The sequence below is a fragment of the Morone saxatilis genome, unplaced genomic scaffold, assembly GCF_004916995.1.
Source record: "Morone saxatilis isolate NCDOM2014 unplaced genomic scaffold, NCSU_SB_2.0 Contig8, whole genome shotgun sequence".
In the NCBI taxonomy this organism is placed as follows: domain Eukaryota; kingdom Metazoa; phylum Chordata; class Actinopteri; family Moronidae; genus Morone; species Morone saxatilis.
In genome coordinates, this window is record NW_023340257.1 from 14,073,187 (window position 1) to 14,086,810 (window position 13,624).

The 13,624-nt window shown below is 45.8% G+C and overlaps 1 protein-coding gene across 2 annotated transcripts in view; it reads left to right on the forward strand.

Moving 5' to 3' along the window:
• mnta (MAX network transcriptional repressor a) overlaps window positions 1-13,624 on the forward strand; it is a 15,646-nt gene continuing 2,022 nt past the window's right edge. The window contains exons 1-6 of one of the 2 annotated variants that reach the window (XM_035680014.1): window positions 2-273; window positions 4,036-4,606; window positions 5,014-5,055; window positions 5,380-5,491; window positions 12,168-12,360; window positions 12,492-13,624. The exon at window positions 12,492-13,624 is cut by the window's right edge and continues 2,021 nt beyond it. In XM_035680014.1, the coding sequence (XP_035535907.1) occupies window positions 201-273; window positions 4,036-4,606; window positions 5,014-5,055; window positions 5,380-5,491; window positions 12,168-12,360; window positions 12,492-13,312 (1,812 nt within the window). In that variant the 5' untranslated portion in view covers window positions 2-200 and the 3' untranslated portion in view covers window positions 13,313-13,624. Of the gene's footprint in view, window positions 274-4,035; window positions 4,607-5,013; window positions 5,056-5,379; window positions 5,492-12,167; window positions 12,361-12,491 lie in introns of both variants that reach the window. The other variant, XM_035680015.1, reaches the window with a different exon arrangement.

A 13,624-nucleotide genomic window follows, 5' to 3' on the forward strand; every position in this document is an offset into this window, starting at 1 on the left:
CACTACTTTGAGCGCCATCTTGTTTGTAACTCTCCTACGTAAGTGGTAGTTTCTACCGAGGGGGTATCCGATTACCTTCTCTCCAGCTCCAGACTGGGAACCCTCTCCCTGTAGCACTCAGGCGCACACTGCACTTGCTTTATCGCCCTTTTTTTTCTCTCTTGACAAATCTAAGCCACAGTGTTTCCAACTGGACAGACATGAGCATCGAAACGCTCCTGGAAGCAGCCAAGTTTTTGGAATTGCAAGCCCAGCAACAACAGAAAGCACGTGGTAAGTTGGTATTTTTTATTAGAAATATAGTTTGTTTTCCCAACATCGCTAACTCGGACATCTCAAACGCTCAACAGTTCGGCGAAATGTGTCTCTGGAAGATTTATTGTCCGACTTTGAGACAAACCCGCGTTGTACCGTTGATCTAGCAGCGCCATTCATGAACTAATTAGTCTAAAAATCACCTTGTTGGTTGCTTTTAAATCAAAATATAACCAGCTCCTGGGACGAATATGCGTCAGTCAGTCCGGGACATTTTTTTTTTAGTTTTACTTTCATATTCGCTTTGCGGTGCAGAGCTGCTCCATGTAACCCTGTGTTAACCTGAGTCGTAAGCTGTCCAACAACACACACACACACACACATGCACACACACAGGGGGCACCAGCGACAAACACACACACACACACAGGTCTGCTGCAGCATCAGTGGGTTCATACTGCATTGAAACCTGCTGCAGAGAAAAGCCTTGTGAACTGCACAGTGCTGTAAAGTTCACACACCCGCTCCCTTCCTGCCTCCTCGGTATATTTATATATTTATGAGTTGCCTGCACCGCTGTGAGGCATTTAAGGTACATTTAAAACCCCAAACATAAGAGGGGAGGTGGGGGGGTATAAAGGGCGGTGGCGCAGGGGAAGCTCTCTTTACATAATGACCTGACATCGTCCGCCGGGGATCAAGTGACTCTGGCTTTCACGGCTCCCCTCCTCCTCCTCCCTCAACCACCTCCCTGCATGCATCTGTGCTCCTCAATCATTTGCTGCTTTTAAAAAAACAAAACCCGTGTAAATTAAAACACCCTCGTGCCCTCGCGTCTGCTTGTTCGTCTCGTGTGAAAACAACACAAACAACAAACTGTATACAGGCTTTCAGACGCTCGTGGTGAGCTTTGAATGTCTGTCGGTGACGTGTAGCTGCCGACCACGCCTCCACATATTAACAGCAAAGGGTGGGGGTCGGTCCCACCCCTTTCACCACGTGCGTGTTGGGCACCCCCCCCCCCCCCCCCCCCTCCTCTTCTTCTTCAAAGATTGTTTATGAAGAAGAGGAGTCACTACTGGACGCAGTCTCCTGCTCCACATTAAAAATGCTTCATGAGCCAGTGTTGTGAGAGTTTGTGGACACTTTAACTCCCTGTGGTTGTTTGGACTGTGTGAGTGTTTACTGCAACATGTCAAACAACATGTCAACAACATGTCAACAACATGTCAACAACATGTCAACTAACGGGAAGATTTAACACCTTTTTGTGTTTTCTGTGGCTGTTTGAAGCTCTGTTCTTCAATATCCCACCCTCTGAAATAGTGTAACTTTAACCGTCTTAAAGGCCAATGAGCGAGGCACTTTACATGTGCAGATGTTCAGGGCTGGAAAAAAAAAACATTTTTCTGACTCAATCTTAGTTGAATTAAAACTTAAATGTGTTTAAAGTGCAACAGCAGAACACGTACTTACACCTTCCTACTGCATTAAAGGACCAGTCTGTAGGATTCAGTGGCATCGAGCTGTGACGTTGCAGATTGACAGTCTGTGGTGACTGCGGTGCTACTGGTAGAAACCTGGCACAGACCCTCCTAAATGTTGCACGCCGGCTCTTTGCCAGCGCATGTCGAGCAGAGTTTCCACACATGAATTAAGCCCCGTTCACACGTGGACTGTAATCCGTAAACACTGCCGGTTTTACATGTTGCTGTCTGACAGTCGCCCTACTTACTTACCGCCTACTTAGGAATTAGTAACAGTTCTAGTTTTTGGGGCTCAAAATTGAATTAAAAATGTAAAATTTCCAGGAAAGACAAACACAAGATCACAATGCTGATGTGTACAGTGAGGCTGCGCTGCACCTAGACCACTAAGAGCCTTTTGTAGCTACAGATTCCTCCGACAAGAGATTTCTGTTCAAGCTTCACTGTCTAAACTACCTTTTTATTTAAATAAAAGGCTTGAATACAGAAGTTTACTGCTCTCCCTCCAAGCTACTGACGAGCTACATGACAGCGTACACCTGCTGCAGTAAACCTTGTACGTTGTACTTCCTTTCCTGCGTGACAAAAGCTAAATATTGAAGCATATTTGTTCCTATCTTTTAAAGGTTGTGTTTTAAACAGTCTTCATAGACAGTTCCCATATAAGGAGACCCATGTGTGACTTTACTTGAACCCAGAAATTCGGTTCCTTCATCCTTTTTATCCCTTTTTATGGAGACATTTGTGACATCCTGAGAGGCTCAGAGTGAGAGCTCCTGCCTCTTTCCTCTCTCGGCTCCTCCCGCCATGCTGCATTGGGAGAGCAGAGTCCTCCCCCACTCCTCCTCCCCGCCGCCTCCCTCTCTGCTACTGTAGAGCAGGTCACTGTGTGGAGAAAAGTAGGCCAGTGTTTCCAATGTGCTGCTGCAGTTATATAATGTCTATAGAAACCCCTCTTGTTTTTTAGAAGTGTTTCATAGGTTTTCTCTCAGAAAAGACCCTCCCCGGTCTAGTGGGTGTCTGCACCACAACACTATATGATCGGTCTCTCGTAACAAGGGCATTTGACATCTTCTGAAAGCTGGTTAGCACAGTACAGAACATCTTGTTCTTTTCTACTTCTTCTGCATTGAAGACCATATTTTGTCAGTGTAATATAACATGAATACGCAGCACAGAGTGACACCGATGACTGTTTAATATGAGATTGTTAAATTGTTCTCCAGAGGTATTTCAGAGCTGGAAATGTCTCCTTCCTCCTCCACATGAACCTGGTAGAACACGTTCAGAAAGTTGCGTCACGGTCCTTTTGTCTATTTTTGTATGAACCAAAAAACAAAAGAATACATGAATATGAATTTGATTCACATAAAATCTCGTTTGCAGCTGTGTTTTGTAATAGTTGGGCAGATGTTCAGTCAAAGATTAGTGTGTCTGTGTGTCTGTGTGTGTTCCTGAACTTTAAACTCTTAACTGTTGGACAAATACAATTTTGGCAATTGTGGTAATCTGAAGGGGACTCAATATAAATATATAAATCAAAGAGTAAGTATTAAGTAGAATCCATTACATAGAAAACTTATTCTTAAACCCCGAGTACCGACTTAAAGGCAGAAATATCTTCATCATGATCGTATTTTACATTAAGTCTTGTTTGAGTGTTTTTAGTGCCACGTCATGTGACATGAGTTTTAGGTAAAGAAGTCCAAACTGTTCAATGTGGAGGTACCTGTAGCTTGAAACCTTTTAAAACGTTTACTATGATTAGACAATCAGGACGTGTTCTTACCGACACGTTGGGAATAAAATGTCATATTTCTTAAAGGGAGTTTGGTGCAGGGAACATTTAGTGGAATTCAGTCTGACAATATGTATAATTTTTAACGTTTTGTCGCCACTACACAAACACATGGTAGCTGTTAAAGTATGAAAATGTCTGAAGTCGGCTGCTGTTAGTTATTAGTTTGATAAATGGTTTAATAATGTGTGTATTGATTACTGACGCTGGCCGGTCAGGTTCATTATACGTTTATTTTACTGCGCAGTGCGCTGTCAGTGGTTGGCGTTTGTGTGTGTTTTTTTAACTTCTTCCTAATTAAACGTTGGTGTTGTTAATGACTCCTGATGAAACATAGTTTGGTGTGACCCCCTGTGGCTGATCAATCACATTGACAACTGCTTCAAGACTCCCAATTACAAGACTGAGTTCTTGTAGCGTGTCCAAGGCTGAAGTGTGTGCAGGATGTTATTCTCTGTGTTTACCTTCCTCCTTTCTTCCTCCTTTCTTCCACAGAGGATGAACTAAAGGAAAAGCAGCGTCTGGAGCAGCTGGCGGAGCAGAGGCACTCTGATGTGAAGTATAACTCAACAATCAACAATGTTTCTAAAGCAGAGGAGCTCCGCGCTGAGTGCCGCCCGCTGCCCATACCTCCCTCTCTGCCTCCCCCCTCCATGCCCATTACCGTCATCCCCATCCCCGTGGTCACCCCCAACCCTACGGGCTCACCCACTCTGCCCGTCGCCACGCTCTCCCCTCCGGCTGCTCCACCACCCGCGGCCACGCTACCGCGCTCTCCACAGCCCAAACCGGACCACCAGACCTCCGTGCTGACCGCCAACCACAAGCAGCTGATCCTGAACCCCCCTCATCACCCACAGCTCATCACCCAAACTAACAACACTAAACTGCACCAGCAGCTGGTTCAGCGCTATCCCGGCTCCATCGTCTCACCCCCCCAGCAACATGCCTTACTCCCCCAGTCGGGCCCTGTGCTCCAGCAGGCTCCTCTACAGAACGGCCCCATCAGCCGGGGGAGTCCTCCAGATGACGGCCGCCACCTAGACAACAAGAAGAGGCCCGGAGGGTAAGTCTCAATCTGTTTACACTGTAACTGAGTTAGGGCTGTAACTGACTGAGTTTTTTTTAATTGCTCTGTTAATTGTCAATCAGTACACGCGTCTATAAACTGTCTCTAAGTACTTTTTGAGCTGTAGCCTCCTAAAACCCCTCAAAGCTTTTGTCTTGTACTGATTTTAAATGGAGAAAAAAAAAAAAACAAGCACAATTTTTTAGCATTTTGTGAAGTTGTTACTTTATTAGTATTTCGCTGCTAAAAGACCAAAAGTTCTGCTTTAAATTGGACGAGCACGACAGAATATTGTCACTAAACTATCTGCAAGAAAACTCTTCTCCGGTTGATTTTGATTAATCTTGTCACATTGCCCTTTTGGACACCAAATTCTTACTGTGCTCTCATTTGTGCTCTTACAGGGCAGGCACAAGAGAGGTGCATAACAAGCTTGAGAAAAACAGGTGGGTTCAACCTGTCTACCATAGGGCCTCCTTAAGGAGGGAGAGATCCGAGGTTATTTCTATTGTTACATTTGAATAATAGTTACATAGTGTTTTTTTACCCTCAGTGGCTTCTGTTCCTTAGATTTAAGTTTTTCCCTGAAACTGACTGATGCCTTTTTGTTTATTTGTCACGGTTTAATTTTAATGCTAAGCTTTTCATTTAGTCAAGAACACAAAATGAAATATTGTTAAGTCTTTGTTGTGTAATCTTGTACTAAAGCAAAGTGCGACTTAACCCTTTCCGTCGCCTCAAATTCCCCCTCTGTGTCTTGTGTCTGTCAGACGAGCACACTTGAAGGAGTGCTTTGAGACGCTGAAGAAGAACATCCCCAACATAGACGAGAAGAAGACGTCCAATCTGAGTGTGCTGAGAAGTGCGCTGAGATACATTCAGGTAGGTCGTGTGAACTTTTGGGAGTGACTTTTAAAATGTAGTTGGGTGCGGACTACTGCAAGATCATAACAACCTTTTACCAAAAGGTCATATCCGTCACTTTTCATCATCATCTGAATGAGTTTGACTTTTCTACTTGGAGGAGAGGTCAGTGGGTGCTTTTTACGACGCGGCTCAATGCTCGTACGAACTCAAGTCTGTTCAGCAGAGACACAGTTAAACTATACTATAACATGGCAGAGAGCAATTATCAGTCTGTGAGCTGCGTTCGTTAGATGTTTGTGAATGCGGTTAGGACTTGTTTGCACAGGTTTATTGACACTCGTGATTACTACTGAACAATGAAGCTGCAATATGAGCCGCAGTGTCGGGTACAAGAGGAGGGGCAGTTGTTTGAAAGGGAAAAAATTCTAAGCATGCTCCTTTATGTACATGTGTCTGTAACTGTAGTTATCAGGAGATATCTGTCTGTAATTAAAAACCTTCCTCGTTTGTAGAGAGTGCAGCGATTTTTCAGGGCTGAAATTGATTTGAAAAGGACACAGAGTACAAGATAAGTGGGTGTTTAGTTGACTTATCATTACCTGTCCCTGATAAACATTGTGTTTACTGAGGAATCTCTTCACACGTCCTCATTTGTTTCATTTTGAGGTGACGCTGTGTTTAATATATTCGACTGACCGTGTGTTTGAGTCTCGCTGTGAGACTGTCCTGGTTGGAAACAGCTGATGCAAAGGTCCACCACAAGCTGTTGAGCGTGTCAGTGTTTACTGTGGGTCATTTCCCTCCTATAGATAGGTACGGTAGGGTGGCAGTTTCCCCATGAGCCCAAGTTGCAATATAAGAATGGCTGTCATTGTTCTTTGTGCATTCGTGCTGTAATTATCAACATAATTAGTAACATATTATATCCTAGTACTACAGTTTGCATTGTCTTTGCATTTCTCCAGTAATAACTGCCAGTTTGAGGTTAGGCCTACATAATAATTACATACTTATTTGCTTTTATTCGTTATACTGAGCAGTAATATTTGGTTTGCACTCTTTGGCTTTTAAGGCTATTATATAACCGTGATGCGGGTTCACTAATGTAAATTTTGCAGGAACCAGCGTGCTGCTGATTTGATGCTGTGAGTAGCAGCAGTTTGGTTATTCCTCTCTGTGAGTGGATACTGAGGGAAACTAGGACAGCGTGGGTGCAGAGCTCGTCACCCAATCTCCCTCCCTCTGCCCCCTCCTCTGTGTGATTAAGCAACACGGTGTTCAGTGTGCTGCGTTCGACTGGCAGACTGACCTGGCTTTCTTTTACTCCTTTCAACAGCTGAGCTGGACGAGAGATATATTTAAAGCAGGTAGAACCGAGGAGAGAAATCACAACTGATGTACAAACCTCATCGTGTCTAGATGGACACAAATGTTAACGATCAACTGAAACATTTAAATATGTTTTGATGAGCTGATGAACGGTGTCACGAGAGCCGTATGTGTATATAACCCGGTGCTATAACAGCTTATCTCTTGTAGGTCAGTTTACTCGTGTGTGGCGCTCTTGTTTTTGTCATTGACCTGGTTGATGCTGTTTTGTTTTAGAGGGGTGGAGTAAAACAAGGGAACTTAAGGTGATGGGAAGCCAAAAAAAACATCCCCAGAACACGTGTACACACTGTCTTCTTGACATGGGTGGTACAGACGCGTGTCCTGCCTGCATACACCTCTCTCCCTGAACGCTGCTTCCTCCCTCCCCGCCCGTCCTTGCCCTCCTCTGGTAGCAGAGAAGCAGCCTGCACACACAAACACTGAGCTCAGGAGAACCTCAAATAAGAAGCTTTAGGCTCAGCGTCACATTTTATTTGATTTTATCTAGCCTGTTATCTCGGGTTCACTCAGAAATGAGTTACAGTGGTGACTATTACGCCTGGATTTTTATCAGTTTTCCACAGAAAGTCTCTGTCTTGGCCAACAGCTACATGATTCAAGTTCCTCTTCCTCATTTCATTTGAGGTGCAAATGACTCAGCAAATATGACCAGAAGCCTGCAAACACATCACTTTGCTCTTTGGTTGTCGGTGTTTTTTACAGAGCTATACATGGGTTTAGGTTGTTACTTTAAATGTATTACATCTTCCGAAAGGCTTTCCCCTGAGCCTGTAGTGGCGCTGCGAAAGCCGAGGCTATAAAATAAGCCCCGATGCATTAGAGCTCCTCCTCTACCAACCCCCCTCCAACCTCCCTCCATCCTGGCTCTCTTAGCTTTTTAAGGCCACATGAGCAGCAAGCACATGGCTAGCCTGAGCCGCGTGACGTCACCCCCCGTGCTAGGCCTCCGCCCAGCCCTGCAACAGGCAGGACTCGTCGTACCACCAGGCCTAGCTGCCAGCAGCAGGGAGGGAACATGGAGCGGTAAACACAAGGCTCGGTTTACTCCGCTCACGCTTCATTTCCCCCTCGAAGCTGGCTGAACTTGTTCCTCCCCTGCTTTTGCCTGAATGCTGGTCTGAAACGTGTTGTGCCATCTGCTGGGGAAAATCTAGAGTGTAATATTTTTAGTAAATGACATTTCATTGTGCACATAATGACATATTCCTTTAGAAGCCTTGCCGTAAAACAAAGTTTCCCTGATTGCTTTGACATTTTGTTATTCGTTCTGCCTCGAACATTAAGAATAATGAGTCTTTCATGGCAGTCGAAGTCACTGCTCTTTAATGTTTGAAAGGTTGTTTAAGGTTTTCAGTCATTGTGGAAGTTTCAGTGACATTTGCTGTGGTACGTAAGTATGTGTGGTATCTTTCTCCAGAGAGAAACGAAAGAAGAAAATCTTTTATCAGCAGGGTCGTTTCCTCCCCAGTTTTTAAATGAGAAGAGAAAACCGCTGTATGACCGCGTATCACAACACAGTTGTATAAGTGGAGAGCGTGGTCTGGACTATTGACCAGTCCTTCGCTACGATGAGGTAATTAGGTCAGTTATGACCAGCACAAGCTCGCACACAAGGAACGGTGTGCAAAAGTAGGGATTTTTTTCTCCACACACAAGCCTTTTATTGTTGACTTGAGGCACCACGTGAAGTTCTCTGTTCCAGCTTGAAGCCACAGTAAGACAAGGCTTTATGGTTACCACACTGTCACAAGACCTCTGTGCAGAAGCCTGATCAGTCAGCCAGGCTGAGCAGCGTGTCTGCAACGTGGCCTCCTGCGCTCCTGGCCCTTTAAGAAAGCCCAGCCTAGTGCCGTCTGCTGCAAAAGTGAGTCAGTGAGTACAGCTTGTATTGCTCTCTTTCAATCCCCCGCTATCTGCCGCCCTCCCTCTCCCGTTCTCCGTGGGGCCATGTGCTCGGCACTCGCATTGCTTGTGACAGCGCTTGAGCAGTGTTTACCTTCCACACCCACACACAACACCACACCACTGCAGCATATCCTTGTACTGATCTAGATTTTACAAGCAACACAAGGCCGAGGTGGGGGCTTTGTCTCCCTGAAAGGAGAGTGGACCGGCAGGCTCGGAGGGTGCCGGCCGTGCTTACAAAGAACACAAAAGGTACTTGGCACCTTTGTGTCCTACCAACCTGGTGGCGTGATTAACAAGGTGATTGAAGTCATGTGGGCCATCTGCGACACAGACTCCCTATCAGGTTTTACATAGTTAATCTCAGACTAGCTGGTTTCTCAAGAGGCAAGCACAGTGTTTCGCTCTGTCCACCATCAGCGCTGTAACAGGGAGAGTTCAGTGGGTCTCGGTGTGTGGGAGCATTTTCTCTCTCCATGAGTCATAGTTTGTGGCATGCACAGGTTGTGGCGCCACTCGCGTAAGGCTGCCTTGCTAAATACGTGAGGGGGAAAAAAGGGCGGCAGCCAGCCATTTTCTGGTCACGTGTCACATATTTTGTAATTCTCTTTTTCCCCCATACCATTAATTCTGCCTGCCTGGCATCCCTTTTGAGAGAAGCGCTCAGTATGTGTGTTGGGAGGAAGCCCGATAACTGCGGAGTTGAAATAATTGGGGGTTTTTTAATAAATTACACCAGGTGGGAGATCTTTTAAAATTTGTAACTGTTGAAACCACTGTGGGGGAAAAAACTAAAGAGGCACCTTGGCACATTAAAGGTGTGTTCGGAGGTCTTTTTAGGGAAAACCCTTTTCAGGGAGGTTTTCAACTGTTTTCCAATGACCAACCACAGATGGGGGGGGGGGGGGGGCATTTCAGACATCAATTGTTGTTTTTGAAGGGCCGAGGATCCTGTTTACCGTGTTTTGAGGACTGGAAAGTAATAGATATCCATCAGAGTAGCCCCGTTTGTTTGGCTTTGGTTACGAGTCCACATCTGTGTCCAGATTTGTTTCCAATGAGAGTGCATGTTGTTCATTTGATCAGTACACGATTAGCCTGCTCACCCAGCTCTAGTAATGCCAGTTTCATAATGTACAATATTAAAGATCTCACAATGCCTTCACAATACACTGAAATACATAACTCTTATTTTCTGTGAACTCAGAAATGTTGGCCAATACTTGAAAATTCTCGCCGTTTCCCAGAAGAACTCGAACCACTGTTTCCAAGATTCAAGTAATGGAGAATGGTGTAGGCCAGGCGCAAGTGTTTTTCCTCCTCGTTCATCCTCAACAGTACTGAGTGAACGACAATTCTAATTTGCTGTTTGGTCCATATTTTTGAAAATCATCTGCAGGGCTGATATTATCTTATTGTGGAAATTATCGGTGTAATATGTTGATTTGCATACAGAAGGTTTGAGGGTATTTAGGAAGTGATCCCATCAGAAGAGAACACAGGGTCCAACTTGTTAAAGTTGTCCTTTAGTAATGTTTATTAATTACAATATCTTTAAATATTGGGATTTGTTTAAACTCCCAAAATATCTATTAGTTATTGGGCCTATAAATTTTAAAAGTATCTTTCACCTTAATAACCCGAATGAACAGCTCGTTTATGTTATTTGTGTTCTTTTCTTATCTTTCCTGTGACCAAAACAAATTAGGATTGAACAACACTTCCCTCTTGAGTTTTGTATCAGTTTTTGTGTGTGAGTGACTGAAAAAACACACACAACACACAACACACAAACAAACACACAACACCACACCACACACAATCGCCCAGCCCACGCATTTTCTAATCCTGGATAAGGACTAGAGACAGGTGCTATAAATTACACAGAAGGGCCGCCTTTTGTCAATGCCCCCCTTTGGCTATTTAATGTACTTGTATTGTGACTGAAAAGGATGGACAGACCACGCTGGTGGAAAATCTTCTTTAAAAAGCTGCAGCAAGAACGGGCAAACAACTTAATAGTAACAAACCAACCCAACAACACAACACACACACACACACACACACACACACACACATCACACACACACACACACACACAGATCCCTCTCACACACACAGAAATACACGGTGGTATGAACACTAACAGGAAGTCCACCCTTTGGGGAAATGGCTTCATGATCCTGAGTCATCAGGTTGCTGGTTGCAGATTTCACACACTGTCATTTCCCTGAGTCTGTGTGAGATAGTTTGACTGAGCTGTGTTTGACATTTAATAAAGTGTTAGATGTCAAAACACTAATCCAGCATAACCCATCCTGCCTGTATGGCCTTCACCAGCAGCTATATATTTGGGGATTAAGTTCTTTAGTAGTTTATTATGTAGCATTTTTTAGGTGCATTTGCATTATTCTTGCAGAGAGTGTAATGTATTTGTTTGTTATAGTTTTCATACGTCTTTGAACCTTTCCTCCTGTTGCTGTGCACAAGGAAGTCCAGCTCACTTTGTTTTGTTTTGCGTGGTGTCAGCTGACGGGTTGAGGGAAACTGGGTCACAGAGAGCCACTGCCTGGAAGCACCTCCTACTTTCCATACTCGTCTCCTCCACCTCCTCCTTCCCTCCTGCTTCTGTAGCTCAGTTAGTCTGCTCCCTGCACACAGGCTCTGGTCACAGTGTTGATTCATTATTAGTTGGACCTGTTCCTTATTAATCAGCTGTAAAGACAGCATGGACATTAATAAGGCTTTCTAGGTGTATCTGAGTGATGTGCTTTGTTTTCTTCAAAGGTTAGACACATGAATTATCTGAGATTAATTAGTTCAGTGTAATGGATATATTGAATATAGTGTCAGTACAATATAATGTCTGGATCATGAATCTGTTCACATGGAGACAGCGGTGACAAGTGTTAAACAGCGTGCGTATCTGCTCCGTCAATCTGTTCAGAAAAGAAAATATATTTTAGGTTTCATATTTTTTGGTTCCATGACTTTTGCATTCATTTGGCAGAATACGGATACTGATGAAGTGTCAGATGAAGGTAGATGGAGACCTTGTTTTGATCATATTGTACATAAAGCAGTAACGAGCTGCACAGACTCTGAACAACCTCGTTTGCTTTCTTCTTCTCAAGTCTTTAATTGACAAACCTCTTTTGAGGTGAACATAAATCAATAAATCAGTCTAATACAAAACCACAGACATAAACACGTGTCTCTCTGACACAGTGTCAACACAAAACCTCCAAAAGACAGAATGAATTGTGTGGTGGTTATATTGGATTATTGCATTACACCGTACACGTGAACCTGATACACTGGTAATTTACTGGTGGCAGCTCGCAGAGTCACTCAGTTCAACGCGCTCAAACCGTCTTCTGCTTTCTCCTTTCAGACGCTGAAGCGCAAAGAGAAAGAGTACGAGCACGACATGGAGCGACTGGCCAGAGAGAAGATAGCCACGCAGCAGCGATTAGCAGAGCTGAAGAACGAGCTGAGCCAGTGGATGGATGTGATCGAGATCGACCGCGTCCTTCGTCAGACGGTGCAGCCGGAGGAGGACCAGGCCTCGACCTCCACTGCCTCAGGTAGGCTGACAGTCAGGGTGGGACTACTGGAGGCCCACAGAGCCGTATCAGTACTGAGAATAGAGTTTGACACATTTCTCACACTGGCTCTAATAGCGCTGCGTTTATTCTCTCCTCTGTTGGCGTTGCAGAAGGTGAAGACGGTATGGACGATGACCTAGAAGATGAGCCTGCGTCGAGAGCACAGACTGCCTTACCCACCGTGCCTCAAACCATGAAACCTGAGCTTCACAAGGCTGCCACACCCACTCTGACCCCAACCCTGACACCCGCCACCACCACTACCTCCTTTATCACCCAGCACATCTCCATCCAGCACAAAGCCCCCCCTCAGCTCCAGCCTCACCTCCAGCCGCTGCCAGTGACTCTTCCACAGCCACTGTCCAAGCCCGCAGCCCCACTTACACTCACAGCCACAACATCCAGCACTCCCACCACCCCCAGTCAGCCCCTCATCCCCACCCAGACACAGATGGTGACCGTGCCCAGCCTACACCCCACGGTCATTGCCCACGCGTCGGTGTCCCACCCCTCAGTCATCCAAGCAGTCAACCACGTCATCCAGGGAGGCGGTCCCAAACACATCGCCCACCTGGCTCCCTCCTCCACCACCAGCTCTGTCCAGTTAGCCCCCGGCCACCAACCTATCGGCCACATCACCGTGCACCCGGTGGCTCACCTGAGCCAGCATCTACCCGCCCTCTACCCCCAACCGGTGGCCGTCACGCAACCAGCTGTCGTCGGTCACATCACCCACACCATAAACCACGCCCACACGCAGATGAACGGCACTGTGCCTAGCCAACCGACTGCAGCCATCGTTGGCAAGCAGACGGCGGTGAGCACCCAAATGGTGGCCCACCACCCGCAGCTGGTGGGTCAGACGGTGCTCAACCCCGTGACAATGGTGACCATGCCCTCCTTTCCCATCAGCACTCTAAAGCTGGCCTGAACTCTGCCAACGGGACCGCCAGGCTGGTAGACGGAGACGCCTCTCTATCGGGGAGAGCCACAGGCCTCAGACCAGGCCACCGACAAGCCCACAGCGGGGCCAGGAGAGCAGCTGGACGCCTCGCTGATCCAGAGGTTCACTATCATTCAGAAGCACTGCAGCTGACGCAAAGCCAGGAACATTCCTAAGACAGAACGCAAACCTCTTTCAAAACTTGTCTACCACAGCGTCCTGAAATCTGAAAAAGCAGAATTTGGGATAAGGCAGGCTGCATGTGGTTGATGGTCATCATGTTGTGTGTGTGTGTGTGTG